The following is a 19695-nucleotide window of genomic DNA, read 5'->3' on the forward strand; positions in this document are numbered from 1 at the left end:
AGGACGTCATATTTGATCCTATATTGGCTACAAGCACAGGTCAACGCTTTTTTTTTCAAGGATGATCACTGTTTTTCCCCACTTTACATAAAAGTTTTAAAGCGTGATTTATTGATAGAAAGGTCAGATGATATATTTTTTTTTTTTTGGGGGGGGGGGGGGGGTTTGATCGCCTTATTGATTTTTGGAAAAAAATGCAAACTTTTTTAAGCTCCTGTATTTAAATTTTCTCTCCGAAATCTTGTTCGGTTGTGATAGTTTCATATCAAGTCCCACGGGCTGCTGAGGCATGTTCATGGCCATTAAGTATGTTAAAACATTAAAACATACGGGTAATAGCGACTGCTAATTTGTTGTCGGATTATTGAACGAACATTTCAAAGTACATTGGGTATAATGGCATTGGGTAATTTGTCCTGGCACTTTTATTGCATGAAAGCAAGAGCATTTATCGCGTGCAAATGATATCAAATTAACACTTGAATGGAAGTTATAAGTTTCTCCGTTTATTTTTAACAAAATAAATAGCCTTTTAATGAACTTAATTTGAACAATATAAAATGTTTCTTTTTCAAAACCTAAAAAATCACCTGAGTCAGGCACCAAATTTCGCTCTTTGTGCATTGAAATTGAACAAATTTACAATTCCACGGCTATTACTAATGGCAACATTTTCCAAACCTCCTAAATTAATACTTAAATTCTCCGCAAAAATTTCTACTGCTTCGATTGTCATACTTGAATCTCAATTCTTGACGTTGAACAATTTTCTCCTCTAAATGATGCATGAAATCGCACAAATTAATGAACCAGTTCATGCTTTACGCGTGAACAAATTTTAGACTTACCTTGTTATAAAATCATTCAGTTAATGATTTCCGAAAAAATCGAGATATTAGGTTGTTACAGCGGAGATGAAAAAGGCACTTAGTTCCATATTTTTCCTGAAAAGTGTCATTTTGACAAGCCTTTTTGGTCCATAATTTTAAATTTTAAACTGCTGATTGTATTTTCAAAATAATTTTAAAAGATCAACTTGTTAAACGTCAAGTTGTGCATTTATGGGACTCCGAACACTTACCAACCAATAATAGCATTAAAATGCTAAATGTTTCAGACTATCTGTGTTCCGTAAAGGGTTGCGAAATTTTTCAGCTCTGCATAACATTATGCAATTGTTTGCTCACGCAAAAGCTATTCAGAACGATCTATTCTGCAGTAATTCTGCAGTAATTTTACTATTACAACCACTTTCAAATAAATGTCCTTTAAAATGAAAACTGATATTTTTCAATTATTTAGACTTTTTTCTTTTTTTTCGCATACAATGATAAACATATGGCAATGCAAAATCAAAATAAGCATAACCAGTGACGTCAAGTTAAATTTCTCTGAAACCGACGCAATTAACTTGAACTGTAAAACAATACAGGTATTGAGATCTAGACTGTTCTTTGTTTTTAATCATTGTCTGGTTGAATACTGGGTGAACAATTGCAAAATGTTACCTAGTCCCGCGTTGATTTATTGCAAATAAAAGGTCATTGATGACTATCGCTAAGGATTCAAGGTCACATTTGTTTTATCTCTTGACAATCGTTGGAAAACTCCATGAAAACTACTAAAGCTAACAAAATATTAAAATACCATTGCCAAATTAATATATACAAACCAATCTATACAGATCAAACCAATATTTGCAAAAAATGGCAAAAATGTTCTGTTCGTTAAAATTGTCAAGTGATTTCTCTAAATTAACAGATTTTGCCTGAAGAAAAACTTTAGAATCAAGAACAAAAGTTCAGTAACTTTTGCTTATCTAAATAAGAATCAGCACAAGATGAACAACAAGAGCCAAAAAAAGGTCCACATACCCCAGTGATTCTGGAATTTTTATCGTGTATGATCTGATAAGATTCTGATCAAAAATCTTTATCGTGTAAGATCTTATCTGGTCTTACATGATAAAAATTCTGACCTACGTGAAGTTTAATCGTGTAAGATTTGATAAGATACTTATCAGATTTTATAAGATAATAATTCAATTATGCTGAAGTGTTATCTTAAAAGAACTGATAAGTATCTTATCAAATCTTACACGATAAAAATTCAAGTAGGGCTAAGTTTTTATCGTGAAAGATCTGATAAGAAATGTTTTGATGATTTCATTATAACCGTATAACATAGTCAAATTCTTATGAAAGTAAAAAATAAAGGGCCAACTAACCAATTTTGAAACAAAAAATGTTTGTTGATTCTATTTTGACTGCACTATTATTCTTAGTCTTAACTAGGTACTATGGCTAAACTTAGCAGTCCAATATAGTTCTGATCTTTGATGAAATTTTTACAGCCTAGTTTTAGGCCACAGGTTTAGCCTATTACTGCCTCAGAAAAAGCCCCTAACACTCGAATAACTTGTTTCACAATATCTTATACGTCTCAAAAGACAATGTCAGATAATTTTCTCTTTGTTGCTCTGACACTTAAGTGTTGCATGCTGTAGCTTTTTTGGCTACTGCTTGAAAGCAGCCTTGAATTGTCTTTAATATGAAAAACATGTCATAGTCAAAGAATTAATATCGTATGAGATCTGATGAAAATCTTATCAAAAAGATGAGTTTTCCGAATGTTTATCTTGCAAGATCTTATAAGATTCTTATGAGATCTTACACGATAAACATGTTGTGTGAGGCAGAACTTTTATCGTCTAAGATCTTATAGGACAGAATTTCTATCTTGTAAGATCTGACAAAAGTGAAATTTTATCGTGCAAGATTTTATCAGACCAGATAAATTTTTTTATCGTGTAAGACCTGATAATTTCTATTACAAAGTCTTTTTCAGGTGACGCATAATCTTATAAGCACCTGTAAGTCAAATTTGTAAGAAATTTGCAAGATCATACACGATAAAAGTTCTCAAATGTCTGGGGTAACTACATTGAAGTTTCTGTCTGAAGTTGGAGGAGGCGCTTATGAAGTGGGGAAACATATTATCAATTCCAAAAAGACCTATGCGATTATTAAAGTGCTCTGAAAATGAAAATTTTAAGGCAATTTTTGAAATATAAGCTTTGACTTTGATGAATTCGAGATGCTCTGTTAACCAATTTGAAGTGCTGCAATTTAGTTAATGGTTGGATGCTCACAAGAAAGCAATCAAGGCAGAGCTCAGATCTAAACTACAACCTTGAGAAAAACCCGAACACGCTAAAAAAAACCATTGTGAAAATCTGCGCTGCCTTGTATCAGAGCATGAAATTTTTTGTGCAAAACTCCACCAAAGGTTTTTTGACCATAACACAATACGTTCAACGGTTTCATTTGAACTGATAAATAGAATATGGAATAAAGTGATAAATAGTATAAACAGTACCAAGTGAATATGTACCGTAGACCTAGTTCGCATTGAATGTGTGACCTCAGCCATCAAAAATTGCAGAATGGGTTTAACTCTACCCACTTTTCTGATCAGGTCCCACTTTAAAAGTTACAGCCTGGATCCCACTATAAAATTTACCGTTTGAATTTTGCTAATTATTAACTCATCCGTCTACCGGAACTCAATTGTAATATTTTATGATGCCTGTCTGGGCATAACAAATCAAAGACTCCTCAGCAAGTTGTCATGAACAAACACCCACTGCTTTTAAGAAATCATCAAAGTAAACAATTATATGCCAAAAACAATCCCGAAGACCTAAAAGTAAAATATCCTAGGAACTATTTAAATGATTTCTTTCACTAAATCGTCAACGGCTAGGTTTCCGATTAAGACGATCATAATTGTTCCGACCCCACTTTAGTGGGGAGGGAGGAACTATATACTCAACTGGGTTTTTTTGTTCAGTCAATTTTGGCCGATCGATATATTCATCGTAGAGAATTTTGAGTGGTGTCATTAAAAAGCCCGTCCAGCGTAGAATACGGAATTAAAAAGATTTTTTCATTTTTCATTTTTTACAGGGAGTTATCGAGGTTTAAATTTTGTGAACATTCCACTGTTTTTGTTCGCACTTTCAGTTATTTTTGCTAAAATTTGGCACAATTTCGCTAATATAATTCAAAATAAGTTAAAATTTGTAACGGCAGAGTGTTGTTGTTACCGTTAGAGATAGAAGAGCGTTTCTGAATTGTTTGAAGTTTTTTTTGGCTAAAATTTTTGATAAATATTTCAAAATTCAAACTTTTTCATCAAAAATGGCACAAAATATGCTTTTTTGGCCCACTTTGTTAAAGTTTGCCAGACCTAGTGACCTAGAAACCTTAACACAGGTTCCATAATCTCAAAAGGAACGTTAGTTGCAACTAGGAGCCGTACGAAAGTCTTCTGGAATTAAAACTTTGCCATTTTTTGCAGATTTAACTCGATAATTATACAAAATGCATCGTTGTTTTTTTTTCAATATTTGAAGAATTCCACTCAACAATTGATCTAATTCGCAAACACTTGGAACACTTGGTATGTTTGCTGGGCAGGCGACAAAATCTGGTAGACGTTCGATAATATCATGGATTCTTAGAATCAGAGACTTTTTGGTTTTTATTTTGATGCTGCCTTTTTTCAAAATAGTTTGCTTTTGTTTTTTTAATGTAAATTACTATCAATATTTTTTATTCACGGCTGGCTCGTTAAATATAGCTCAATTTTACGTACATTTGAGGTCGAATGTAGATACAGTTTGTTTTAAGGGAACCAAAGGGTTTTTATGGCTTTGAGGAAGAGTTTTAGTAAAAATTAACTGAATTCTTTTTTTTTCGCCTTCAATTATTATTCTTTGGCAGTCTGATTTTTGAGTTTAACAAATCAAAGATCTAAATTTCTTCCTCAAAAGGTACAGGTAAACCTTTTCTATTCTTTCGTTTGTTACCTAATGTCTCTTTTGTTATTGAATGTATTTGTTTTAAAGAAATTTCTGTGATTTTTTTAACTTGCCATTTTTTTATGTTATTTTAGGCAAATTTTGCTTATTCTCAGGAACAACAGGTCAACCTTTCCTCCTTATAGGATACAAACTAATTTTGTGGCCGAATGTTTCAAAAAAAGTTTTCTTGCTTTTGGTACTACGAGTTTCCATACAAAATTTTCTGACTTTTGTGCATAATCGCCCATTTTTGCTGTTGTTTTTGTTTCTTTTGTAAATTATCATATTCTTTAGCAATCTAACTGGAAAAAACTTTACAACATTTGAAATTGAACATATTTTTGGTTTTCATAACATATGGTATGAAGGGCTGCGACACCGTTCTCTTGCATAAGTTGGTAGAGTTTTTTATTTTTGCCCTGTTTTGTTGTCAATTTTTGTTCTCATATTGTTTAATTAAAGGTCTCAGTGGCCAACTATAGATAAATAAAGGAACTTAATAACTGATATCGGTAAATAGCTAATGGTTGTTTTGACTTTCGAACTAAATTTCTAAAAGAAAAGAGTAATAGTATTCTTCAACTTATCACTTTGTTCTTGTTAGCGTTTTTTCTTCGTATTTTACTTTGTTGTATCATTTCGTAAATTAGCCTCAATATTTAGAGCTCTTTCTAAAGTGTTGTTGAATCAAACAATATTTTTTTGGTTGTTTGAACGTTTTAAATGATGTCTTCAGGGCTTAGACATTTTGTATCAGAAGAATTGTGTGAAGTTTAGATACTTTTCAGTTTTTGTGGTTCTTTTGGTTGTCATTTTGTGATAGTCGTGTTATAAAAAGACGTTATGATGATAAAAGGAGACGCAAATGAAGATGTTATCACCTCGCGGTTAAAAACTTATACATTTAATAGCTTGAAAACTGTAGTTTTGTAAAAATGTTTGTGAAACCTTTTAGTTCAGATTGTATTTAATGTTATTTTATAGTCTTATGATTTACTCTCATTAATAAAAGTTGCAATTAGTTTTCCGAATATTTGCAAGACAAACTTTCTGCTCTTTTAGTCGAAAGCTTTTGTTGGCTATGAATTTTGAATATATTTGTTTTTAATAAAAAAAAAGATAGATTTTTGAGATCTGCCAATTTTATTTGTGTTAAATTGTAGCTAAGCATCTCTATATACAAATCACCTCATTTATCTATTAAAATACAAATTGCTCTTATTAACTGTTTTATTTTCCTCAAATGGTCATTCTTCTTGGAATAACCAGTTTTCATAAAACTAATTTTCGTGAATTTGGTATATTTGCCCCTTTTGTAGATTTTTGTTTTCTTTTCACAGTATCACAATAATGGGCGTCATTTGATTTACAGATGTTGTCACCTGCAAAAAATGCAAACGAAGATGTTTACTGTTTTTAGTGATCAGCTTATTATTTAATTGATTGGGGGGACATCGTTTTCATGCATAATTTTTCGTGCAAATTTTTCGTTTTTGCTTTATTTGTCCTTCTTTTTGTAGTCGTATGATATATCCTGGATAATGAAAGGCCTCAGCCGCTCTCTATTGAGGTATAAAAGACACTCTCAATGATTTAATTTGATGCGTAATGTTTCTAATCAGTTCGAATTTAATTCTTTTTTTTTAAAAAAAGCAATGTTTTAATAAACTTTGCCCCTTTTTCTCATTTCTATTCGACTTGTTGCCACGTCGCATTGAAGAAAAGTCCCACATTTTGTTCCAAAAAAGCACCGGTTAATCCTCTTAGTATAAATTTTATCTGATGCAATTTTGCTTTGGTTATTAGTGATTTTCAAAAGATTGACAAGGAGTTTTGGTCGTAATTAATATTTGTATCTATTTGATTTTTATTGCTGTCTTTTCTGGTAGTCATATTATGGTAGCCACAGGTCTCATAGGCCCTCTAGAGTAGATTGTTTTATTCTTTTAGACTTTTGTTGAACGATATGTTGATACGTTAATTTTTTTATCTCATCCTCATTTGGTAGACAATTAAGTGAAAAATGTAGATGAGCGGGGTCGGAACTTAATGTGCGAACGCACATTACCGAGCCGCCTTGTTTTCTATCTATATGCAGTTAGTTAACTATTCAAAAAAAAACAATTAAAAAATGTGTACAAGTGATATCGTCCCAATCAACTGAGCAGTCAGCGAAATTGTGCAAATTAAACATAAAAAATAAAAACTTTGATTGTGTTTTCTGGTTTTTGAGAATCAGGCTTAGCATTGAGTGCATATCAGTTGATGAAAATATTGTTCTGAATGAGAAAAAGTTGTAGGAGAACAACCGACTGTTTTCACACCAATGAGTGCATATTAGATGATAATTCGGTGAAGGGCCCGCAGAAGAGTAGCCGTTTGGTTTCACACCGATAAGGTACAAAAGATTGGTGGAAAAAACTTATTTTTCTTTCTGTAAATTCTTTCAATAAGTCTTCAGATTTTTGTAGCATGATTCTGCTGAATCTGGCTGACTTACAGAATTCCGCGTTCTTGATAAGAAACAAATTATCATAGCTAACCAACTCCATTAAAAATTAAAACAGCGCTGAATAATCCTGATGCAATCTTAAGTGTACTAATTAACATTTTTCTTAATTTAAAGAATACAAACGCCGCTTATGTTTTCAATAAGTAAGTAAATGCTAGTTTTAATTTATACAAAATTTGTTTAATTCGAATCTGAACAGCACAGTCCAAAAATTTTTCTTAAATTTTTCGAACTCAAAACAATAAAGAATATGGTCTACAGCGAACGTTTTCTTCCACAAAAGCCCAACTTGCACAAGTTTTTGAATCATCTCTGTCGAAGTTCAAATCAGTTTATTCATTGAAAGGGTAAGTATTTTCTGCGATAGGAAAGCAATTAAAAAACTTCATAGAATAAACCATTACTTGTACCCACATTTCACAGTTTTGCATGAGTTGATTCTAGTTTAATTAGCAGGCTAAATTGCTAGAATTGATATTTCCACACACTGCAAGGAAATTTTTAAAACTTTAGACAGGTCCGAACTAATAGCAAGAAAAAAGAGAACAAATTTTTAATTAAAGGTAAAAGACTAAATCAATGCTTCAAATTTGATGTTGTAATCTTTTTTTTCTAAGAAAAAAGCTTTTAATAAATAACTGTGATCTGAATAAATAACTCCTGATAAAACTGATTTGTCAATCTCAATCAGAGTTCAATTAAAATAAGTGAGAGATGCATTATAATATCTAAATATAATGAAAAATGTTGAAATTAGGCACCTAATTTTCTTCAAAATTTCCCAAAAACGCCAAAAATGGTATCCACGTGGCTCCGTAAACAGCTCAGACAATTATGGCGCCATATTTTACCATTCTGGCATGGTCCTGACGCGTATTTTTGCAAAAATCCTCTTGCCAGAAAATGATCAATAATTTTTGATGAGACGTCTTTTGATTTGAAAATTTATTTTTTCAGTTATCATTATCAGTCATTGCCTGAATGACAAACAAAACATTTCTGATGCTCGATTCCTTTTGCAGCATCATTGGACCTAGTCTTCTAGAAAAAGTCATTGTTGGCATGTCAACCAAAACAAACGACAAGGAGTGTGAAACAACTGAACTCTTTTGTTTCTCTACCAGTGGCAACAATTATTGATGACCACAGATTTTCCGTCTTTTATGCTTTGGCTCATTCTTGGCAGGATTCTAATCCTTTTAAGATTAGTTTGGTGGCAGCATGAAAGAAACCATGTAAGTGAAGAGAAATACATATAAAAATCTGAGATTTCGAAGAATAGAAAACTTTGCTTGGGCCCTAACAACATTCAATTGATATTTTTTGGCGATAGCGCGATGGGGAGACATTTTTCAGGAAATTTGTTTGTTTGTTATTTTTTTCTTGACACTGAAATTAATAAAACTGGTCTGGGGGATTGTCGATCTTCTAAAAAAGCGAGGTTCTTTGAACATCGTATATATAGCTATATACAAAAAAAAACTGTTACTTTACAGTATTATACCAGATAGATATAATACAACCAACTATTGTCAAATAGTTGAAGTTTAGCGTACTGGGTGAGTGTTCATTTCAAATCTGACCTGCTTTGTAAGCCCCCCAATCTTTGAAGATATAGAAATTTTACACCCCCAGGTGCAGGTGCTATTTTTAACATGCTACTGAGCCAGATAACAAAAAGTAAATTGCAATTGGGGGAGGGGACTCTAGGAGACAAAATAGAAGAGATCCGACTGTTAATATGCGAAGAATTAAATATCTTCGATAAATATCTCGGAAAAAATCACTTTTATTAAACATATTTATAAAGAAAAACGGTTTCACTTTAACTGTTCTAGTGGAAAAACAGAAATTGGTATTGATACAATTGAATCACTTAAAAATGCAACCAAAAATTAAGAAAAACATTAAACTTAGGACGCTCAGATCGATCTTTTTTCCCCTGTTTTTAATTAAGATGATTTTTTGTGATTAGTCATCAATAGATTTGCGCACTAAGTATATACGGCCTTGAAATTGGTTCAAGAAACTGCATGTGGGATTGCTACCATAATTTTTCCTACCTTTCGATTTGCCGACAGGTGTTGATGAGTTTGCTCTTTTTTCGGGTTCTTGCTCATATCGTTTTGCATGTCTTTTCTCGTACTATCAGTTTTCAGCGAGGGCTCTGTTGCTGTTCGTTTTTGGAACAGTCTCTGTTGCTTGCAAATAGGCCCGTTTGTTGTCAACTCCACCTCTGTTTTCTGCCTACCATATCCTTTGCTTGTGTTCAGTCTGCTTGAGTCTGAAAATGAAAAAAAAAAACTGATTAATCAGATCTTGATCAAAAAGTGGACATGGCGCGTGTGAGTCCATTGGTATTCCGGAAACTTCCAACAATAATTAATATGGTTTTTATTCGCATGATACAAATCAATCTTGATTGTGATCAGCGTTTGAATTTGAATTTGATATTAACCAGAACAGCAATGTAAATATGTAAAATAATAGATGTTACTGCCTGGCGGGCACCCCAAGAAAACTTATGTCTCATCGAGTGGGTAGCCCAAAAGTATATTGGAGGAGACCTAACGCATTTCATACCTAATAAATTTTAACGTAAAGGAAATCAAAAAGGAAATTTTAACGGAATCTATCAAAAACGTAAAGAAAAGTGAAATTTTTTGTCAAAAACTTTAACTGATGACGGTTAATTTTAGCTATATTTTCTGGTATTAGGTTCATTTCAACGGCAGAAATGTGAGCCAATCTGAGTCGTGGTGAAGATGTTTTTCCTTTTTCTGTATGATATCGTTTGCTTGGTAAAATTCCTTTAGTTGTGTTCCGAGTTACTCGTCTCGCAAAAAAATATTTCTGATTAAGAAATTTATGAACAGATTTGTCTGCCTGATGCAAAAAAAAGTTCTCGAAAAATTTCTGATACATACAAATCAAATATGTTGATCAATTTGAGTTTGCTCATTATTGATTGAACGGAATAAAATTTCCGTTTAAAAAATTCTTTTTTGCAGATTGAAAATTTCGTTCAAGTTTGTTTTAGTTGTACAACCATAAGCAATAAGACTTTATTACAGACTTAGCATAGCTTTCATAGAAATGTAGTAACTGATTTTTTGTAAAGTAGTATCTTGCTTTGTACAAAACCCTGCAAAACTTGCTCATCTGTTTCGCTATCTTTTTGACATGAGATTTGTAATTCAGTACATTTTTACCAAGCAAATCTTTGTTCAAGTATTTACGTTTTCCGAAAGTCATGAAGCTGCTTCTTTGTCATTATTTATGCTCTTCAAACCATCTCTTCGTTTCTTTTATAGAAAAAACTATTGTTCTGCTTTGCAGCAGAGTAAATTGTAGTATCATCTGCAAACAGACCACTTTTGCTTTACTTACAAAATTTCGGAATATCGTTAATATATAACCCAAGACTAACCCCTGCGGAGCACCATAGTTGAGTTTCATTTTTCTTGAGACAGAATTATTTTACTCAAAGTACCAGTGGCGATTTCCGATAAAACTCTTCATTAAATTCAAAAATTCCCTCGAAAACCGTACTTTTCAAATTTCTATGGTATATGGTATCAAATACTTTTTTAGATCAAGGAAACATGCTAACACTTTTAAATTTTGGTCTACCGAACTCTTTTAAAATTCAGTAAAAAGATCAAAACGTTTTTGCACAATTTTCCTTGTTGAAACTCAAAACTGATCTCCTTTGATTAATTTCAACTTTTTAATTAAATGCATCATCCTATTAAACAAAATTTTTTCAAACACTTTCGACAACGAGCTTAAGAGACTGATGAGTCGGTAGCAACTCGGGTCAGTCTCTGAACCATTTTTGAACAACGGTTTCATTTTCGCCAATTTCCATTCCGAATCTTTGTTACTAATGCCATCATGACCAGACGAGCTTTGTTTATCGGCGATCCAATAGAAGCTGAGACTTCTTTATCAGAACAGGTGACATAGCAAAGCTATTGATATATTTCCTACCAAAACAAATATCAGTTTCACTGAAACTTGAGGCTAAGTTTTTGCCTATGCCAGCAAAAAAATCATTGAAAATCTCGGGATGATTGTTCAATTCAATTCGCCTGATTTTTTGTCAGTGCAAAATTCACTGAGTGCAGAAAAAAGGTTTTGTTAGTTTTGTCTTTCCTCTTAGCAAGATTATCATAATGGCTCAAGCATGCATTTTTGTTAGCTTTGAGTGCAAGGTTGCGTTGTTGCCGATATTTTAATGTTTTCTTCTGAAGGATTTTCCAACCATTTTTTGAAACCATTGTTTTTCTTTTTGATCGTGTTTTTCTCTTGATTTGTCATCCATTGAGAATTGCGGTTAATTCTCAAGGTTCCTAAAGGTGCAAAATTTTCAATAAAACCAAGAATAATTTCTGTTAATTCTTTGATCTGTTCATCTACATTGTTTTTTCCCAAATTTTTTTATTTCATGATTTAGGAGAAAAAAATAGTTAAAATCTGTTTCACTTTCCGCCAATTTATTAAGTTTTCTGTCCAAGATTTTTGTGACTCAATTCTTCTCAATGCTGTTGTTAGCTCTGATCAAAAGAGCCTAATGGTCTTGGATATCAGTTCTAACCGTGTTACAAATGAAAAACTTATTATTGAAAATATGGACAATTCATTTTTCACTGTTTATGGATGCGCGACTTACAGAATAGTTCTGGAGATCCAAAATGATAGACTATAGCAGATTAAAAATCTGCTGTTATGTGAGCCTAAAAAGTCATTGTTGAAATCTCCGCAGAAAGTGTGATATCATTTGGGATGATAAATAGTAGTCAAATAATTTTCAAAAAGTTCTAAAATACTCGAGATTGCAAATGTTGGTGAGCGGTAAATGACAGTTATAATTTGTAGCTCATTTTTGAAGTTAATTGTAAATTTAAAGCCTTTAATCTGATCACCGCGATGTTTAACAGTAACGTCAACGTTATCACTAACAAAAATGCGCATGCTCCACCTTATTGGCCGCTTCTATTATGCGCTACTATATTAGAAAAACCATAGATTTTAGAAAGTGAGGTCGGGTCATTATCTGTTAACCAAGCCTCTGAGAGTGCAATTACTGATGATTCGATTGAGAAACCTTCTATGAAATTGTTCAACTGGTCATGATGGCATCGCAACGATCTTATATTCTAAAAAGTAAAAAAGTGTCCTTTACTTTTTAATGCTCGTTCTCCTCCATATATATACCCCGTTATTCGTTTATATCATCATTATCAAAGCAGGAACAAAAAATTTTGGGGCAAAAAAGATTTGTTGTTAACAGTTGCAAGCATCACTCATCCCTCGCTATCAACATGAGTATCAGAAATCGTATTGAAAGTCAGTTCGCTGAATTTTGTTACTGTTGTCTTTCGATGAACTCAAAAGCCCTTTAACGTAATCCATTTCTTTGTCACTGTCATCTGACATCAGGCGAACTTGTTGAATACTATCATTATCTGATGCGATACAGGATTTTTGTATTCGTTTTCGTGCTGGTGTAGGCGGTGGTCTGTCCATTGATTTATTGTTCCCAGGAAACCTAAATAGCTTTTTCGGGATAAAATTTTTGCATTGAAATTTTGTTTTCTCAGTCCTGAATATATACTTTCCTGCTTTCAAGTAATCATCAAAATCTTGCTGTCAATTTAGTTTAATTGTTCGTACTTTCTCATCAACTTTTATCAAAGTTTGTGGTTGACCGTTATCTGTCTGCGTTCTGAGACTTTTTTTCGAAAGCAAAATCTAAGAAAACTTTATCAGCTTTCGTAAGCTTCTCCTCCATTTGCAGATTTTTTCCGTTCAAAAGGTTTACAAAGCCAGCAAGAAACTTTTTCCGTCCCCAAAATCAATTTTTGGACGGGAATATAGAAATTAGCTATAATTGGGCGCGGCTCGTTGATGTCAACCATCCGTCCTAGTTTATGACAGGCCACTAGGTCCCCTGATGCAACTTCCACATGTAGCATATTTCTTATGAACTCGATAACATCCGTGGTAACGTCCTTGTTAAAGTTAAATTTCGAAAGGGAATAGTTTCTTTCGAAGTATATCTTTTGACATCGTTCACTTTTTCACGGAGGTTTTCAATCTCATTTCGCAGTCAAAATTATTTCGCATTTCGCAGTCGTCCTTAGTTTTTAAATTTTCACATAACTTGGAGAGAAACTCCTTTAATTCTGGGTCAAATTTAGAACTCAATAGTTTATCCGTTAAAAAAGCAGTCGAAGTTATAAAGTTGTTCGTTTTGATTTCGTAACACAGATGCTTTAACGAGAGAGAGAGAGAGAGAGAGAGAGAGAAGCGCCTGACCTTCAGATTTGCATAGTTCTTGTCGTTGATATTTCTTCTGCCACCAAAGTCTGGAGAGTCAACGTAACTTGACTCGCCTGAGGCTGTTGTTAAAGCAATTGAATTATGTTTCTTCTGGATTGTCAGTACTCTGTTCATGTCCCTATTTACTCTAATTAGTCTTGATTTTCGATAGAAAATAGCCGCTCGAAATATAAAATGTTCGACCATATGCACAATATGTTGGGAAAAATTTGTTTTGAAATTTATGTTCAATTATGTTTTACGATGATTATAAGGTTAAAAATGAGATGAATATTCATACTCGCGTCAAGAAATTTCGCTTCATAAGGCATTTGAGCATGCGCGCGTGAATTTGTAACATTTGATTGCAATTTTCTTAGAAACTAAAGCCAGGGAAATTTTGAAAAATAGCAACATATTTCAGGAAAAATGCGCAAACAGTAAATGTTGTCAAATGACAATCCGGAGCGAGAAACACCGCATTATATTTATGTAAAAAACGTCTTCAGTTTTTCAAAATGAAAAACTCTTTATAATTATCTTCCTCTTGTATTACTTGCAACGTTCGATTCTTTTTACCACTTTTATAACGCGTTACAGTTTACTTGAATCTAAATAATCTCAGCAAAATTCAGGAATTATGAAATTGTACAGATTTTTTAGTGAATTTAACAAACTTTCCAAACTCTGTTTCCAATAATTAGTTTTCTCCTTAAAAACAACGAAAGAAAGATCAAGACCTATATTTTGGTGCATATTCAGTTTTGCTAAGAGAACCACGACTTCAATATGATCAAACAAAAATTTCCAATATTTGTTTGAAAATTTCGAAAATTTGTACAAACTTTGTTTTTTCTAAATTTACCTAACTTTTTTCCAGCGCTTGAGATTAAAGAAATGCGAAGTTTGCTGTCAAAAGGATGATTTACACTTCTTTTATTATCATAAAATTTTGTCACAATTCAATTGGAGGCAGTGGATAAAAAGACATAACAACAAAAATGTCTGATGGTCGTCGACAATGAGACATTTTTTCTCTGCATGGTCGACGACAATTTAAACAGTTTTCAGAAAACTGTAAAACAAACAATTGGAGTGAAAAAGTAATTGCTTTTGAAAATAACATATTGAGAATAGAACAAGAACTTCAGTTTCTGGAAACGTTTAAGACGCTGAGATGTTTTCACTCTCAGTCAGATGCAGCAAGCTTTTGGTAAATAAAACCAAACGGTAGCCCTTTTTTCATACTTTAATTTCTATTTGAGGAAATCTATTTTTTTTAGTTTGAGGCAAAGGCAAGCCTCTTGTTTTGAGAAGTCTTCAGAAATTTTTCTCATAAAAACAAAATTTGCTATAGATTAAATACGAGAATTATCGTCATCGCAATGATCTGCAAAAATGTTTGCGTATCACCGAAAGAATTTCAAAGACATCAGAAAAAGTCATTTCAACTAATAAACAATACTAATGGCAGAACAAATGAACCCGATTTCATATGGCAGACTCTTTAACTTGATTCAGATTGCAAAAAAATTCATGCGGTGCTTGTAAGGAATTTGCAACAAATTTAAAAAATTTGATTTGTATTTGCAGTGCTATTCGAAATATAAGTGAAATAGCTTTTCTGGCAATGTTTCGTAATCCAACTTATTGATATTTGATTGGGCAGCTAACTGCATTATCTGAAGGCCGAGCGATAAATAAAAAAAACAAAAAATTACATAATAAAACATTTGCAATTACAGTCGATTCTTCGAAAGATCTTGAAAAATGACACGATTGATGCATTTTTGCGCTCCTAATTCAACAATTGAGCTTTGTGTCTTTTTAACAAAACATACTGGAGGTAATATTGTTTTACAATTAACGCTTATCTGATACGTGTGTAAATGCTGTGAAAACAAAAACACATTTATTTCAGATACATATCAAAATTTAATAAATCCATGCAAAATAAACTAAGGTGGCCCATAAAAGCCACAAAAAATGACATAAAAACTACTTCTGAATTGAGTTTGATTCACTCGTTCCCCTAGAACAAATATCCATCTTGAAAATTTACTTTCAAAAATGTATCAATTTCCAAAGTCTTTCAATTGAAATGCACAATTAATAAGTACCAGAAGCTAAAAGAAAAAACACAGATTTTGTGGTGAAACCATATGCACGCCTGATCGCCTATTGTTTTTAAGAAAAAAGAGTTTAGGATGGTTTTTGATTCTTTGAAATCTGTTATGCTACAAATTTTTAAAAAATTTTCCAAAAAAATTAAGTTCATGGAATCTTTATTATAAAAAGGACCAGATAAAACGATAGAACAACAAAAGATGATGAAGTTAATGCAAAAAAGCTAAAAAAGTTACTTTGTTAGCCTTTGTTTTTTTTCGTTGGATTTTTGGATGGAAGCAGGATAATAACTGTGGAGATTATCAAAACATTTCACTGAACCCGCATTATTTTTTTTATCAGTCAATATAAATCGAATATTCGATCTGTCCAATTAGACAGACTACAAAAAAGAATGTTACTTTAGAATATCAATATAAAACCTAAAATTTGTACGTAATTTGAGGTGGTTTTGGTGCCTGTCCCGTGTCGATTTTTTCCTAGGGGGAATTTTAGAAAATTCCTCGCAAACAGTTTTTTTTGGGTTTTTTTAGGAGGAGGGGGGTTTTAAAATGGTGTTAGAGTAGGGGGTAATTTGGGATATCCCCTTGGAAGCTCTAATCATACATTGTTTTAGACACCCATACTCGAAGACTCACTGTCTAGAACCCGCAACCTCTGTACACTCAGGCGGTTCTTCTTAGACTCCAAACCATCAATGCTTGCCCAATTCTAGGCGATCCATCTATATGAATCTACTCCCCATTACCCCATCACCCCCTTATCTTACATCGCTTTACCCCCTAAAATTACCCATCTAATCTTACATTTTTTGGATGGTAATTTTGGGGAATAAAATCTAAAAATTTCCCCCGTTACTACTCATTACTCTAATTACCCTTTATCTTGCATCGTTTTACCCCTCAAAAAGTACCCCCTAAAATTACATCTTTCTTTGGGTTTGAAATCTAAAAGCCCCCCCCCTCTACCCCTATTATCTCCTAATCTTGCATCATTTTACCCCCCCCCCCCCCATAGACAATTACCACCCCCTTTACGCTTACATCAGTTAGGATAATCAGGGGAGGGGGTAAAAACAACACGGGGTATCATTCTGTTGAATATTAATCTGCAGTTTATTTACGAATCAAATAACCATAGATAAGTGCTCTGAAATATACACAAAAATTGTTTCCCAATAGCGGCTTTCAAAATTTAATTATTTCTGTTTTCGAGTACTTTCCTTTTCCATGAAACATCTGTGCTCCGTTGGTGTTAAACAGAGCGAAAATGTTGTACTCGACAATGTGACCGCTAGAAAACACCTTGACTGAATTAAAAACTAACAAATTTTGCCACCTACAATAAACCTTCTAACAAGGCGGCTCGGTAATGTGCAATGGTAAGGTTCCGACCCCGCCCAACCACAATTTTGGCATAATTGTCTACCAAATGAGGAACAGATAGAAAAACCCAAAAATTATTTTTTGCGAATCCCAAAAAGCCCAAGTCTTTTTCAAAAAATTCTGTATGAACGATAAGATAACCTCCAAAACAAATAACTCAGTGGAGTAAAAATTGATGCATTAGATTGCTGTAATATGTCAATATTAAGAAAGCGAGTCAAAACGAACAGCAAAATCAAACAACAACAACAACAAACATTAATTACATCAAAAAATTTATGTCCCTCTTAAAAACTAAATTTAATAACAAAGTCAACATACCGTCAGATAAACCTGAAACTAAACAAAAATAACTTATAAATCACCAGAAAACATATGCGACTAGTCCATAAAAAGGTTTGGTAACAATCATACAAAAAAGAACAAAAACAGAAAAGTAAAAAAAATTAACTTACTTTTTTGAAACAATTAACTTCAAAGTAATAAATACCATTAGGAATAAATTAATATTACCACGAATTTGCGATTACCATTGCGTCTATAGAAGGGCTTTAGGACCTGACCTTATTCATTTTTTAGAGCGGCTAAAAAGAACAACAAAGTTTCAATTGAAACTTGCCAGAAAACGCTGTCAAAACCGTCAAGCCAAATTTGGCACTCATAATATATTTGATTGCGCCTTCTTCAAACAGCTATAATGTAGTACGTGTCCATTCATTAGTAAGACTAGGTAACAAGTAGACAAAAAAGCGAAGTGCTAAAGTATGTAATACTTTTAATTTTTTTTTCGAAACAAAATTACATCCAATGTCATGAAAGGCATTAATTTTAAAAAGAGCTATTTAAATATCGTCGTTTTTTCATGAAAAGGAAACCCTTGAAACCTTTAATTATCCAGAACATTTCTTGCATCTACAAAAAGAACGTCAAATATGACAAAAATCAAATTAATTTAATTTTTTTGTGAAAAAGCGGTGTCGAAGCCAGTAAGGTCATAACAAAATCTTCAAAAAAAAAGATTTTGGGGCACCAATCCCTTTTATTCCCTTGACACCCATAATGTCATATTTGACCTGTAATCAACTAACGAGATTAGGTAACAAAAAGAAACATAAAAAGAACAAAATTGCGAAGTTAAAAAAGTTTTTTTTTTTAATTTTGGAAAACGATGGGTTTGAAAGTCATAAAAGCCATCAGCTATCTGCTAATATCAAAATATCGGTTTTTTTAATCTTCCATGAAAAGCCAATGAAAGCCATCACTATACAGGAAATTTCATACGACCGAAACGACAAAGTATAAATGACAGTTAAGACAAAATCAAAAAATTCAATTGATTTCTTCAAGAAAGAGGCGTCGAGGCCATTAAAACGATGATTTATATATTTCAGGACTTTAATATGTTCCATTGTGCTTTAATTTGAATGCTAATAAGGTGACATGAGAACTGTCAATAATGTGATAATGTGACAAAATTAGAAAACGTGAAAAACTGGCAAATATCAAAACAAACAAAAATCTAAAATCTTGTAGTATCAAAGCCAGAAAACAATAATTTCAGGCTTAAAACTGCAACCGAGAATAAATGTTAACTCAGTAGAAAGAAGAAGCAGTCTTTTTTTGCTGACACTAAGCTGGAAGTTGAACAAATTAAGAAAAAAATAGAGGAAAATTTAATTAAGCCATTATTTATTGAAAAGTCAAGTATTATTAAAAAAGAAACGACCATAAACTTTCAATTAAAAAACTAAATGCATTAGCTTGGAGCTGTTTAGCAAGCGAATTGGTTGGACCTATCACTCCTGAGCTTTGATTTGATATGTTCTGTTCTTTATTATTAAAAAAAAAGTCTTTTTTTTTTTTAAAAAAAAAGACCGACTGATTACAACCCGATTTTTTTTGGATTGTAACAGTCCAAGAATGGCCCAAAACTACCCCTGTTAATACTTATTGTCCGTTAAGAACAATTGATTTTTCGAATGTTGTAGATACAGATAATTTCTGAGTTGAAACTCAAAATAAATTTTGCATTTTTGATAATCAACGAGTAAAGTTAGCAAAAAACGGCAAAGTTTTAACTACAAAGCACTCTCTGCGGACTCTGAAGTAGAAATAGCCCCCCTCTGGGTCTACAAAGATTGTATGAGTGTTGTTTGGGGGTGTACTGTAGGCAAATTTAATCAAAGTGGACTAAAGTAGCTTATTTCGTGCTGTTGTTGATGAAAAAGGCTAAATTTTGAAATGTTTATCCAGATTTTTTGACCAAAAAATTAAATCAAAACAATCAAAAATGCTTGTTCGTCTTCAAAAATAAAATCAACGACACTATTCTTAAAAATTATAACAAATTTTAGCAAAATTGACGAAAATTTAGGCAAAATTTCCGGAAAATGTGAATAAAAACAACGTGAATTCACTCTTCTTTTCTCAGAAGTTTAAGCCTCGATAACTCCCTGTAGAAAACGAAAATTAAAAAA

The 19695-nt window shown here is 32.5% G+C and overlaps 1 protein-coding gene across 1 annotated transcript in view; it reads right to left on the reverse strand.

Annotated features, from left to right (window-relative positions):
- Positions 1 to 19695, reverse strand: part of LOC142350244 (uncharacterized) — a 43994-nt gene that overhangs the window by 11674 nt on the left and 12625 nt on the right. The window contains exon 3 of the mRNA XM_075402018.1: positions 9443 to 9663. Within this exon, the coding sequence (XP_075258133.1) occupies positions 9443 to 9663 (221 nt within the window). The remainder of the gene's footprint in view (positions 1 to 9442; positions 9664 to 19695) is intronic.

This window comes from Convolutriloba macropyga, chromosome 12 (assembly GCF_964194025.1).
Source record: "Convolutriloba macropyga chromosome 12, txConMacr16.3, whole genome shotgun sequence".
NCBI lineage: Eukaryota > Metazoa > Xenacoelomorpha > Acoela > Convolutidae > Convolutriloba > Convolutriloba macropyga.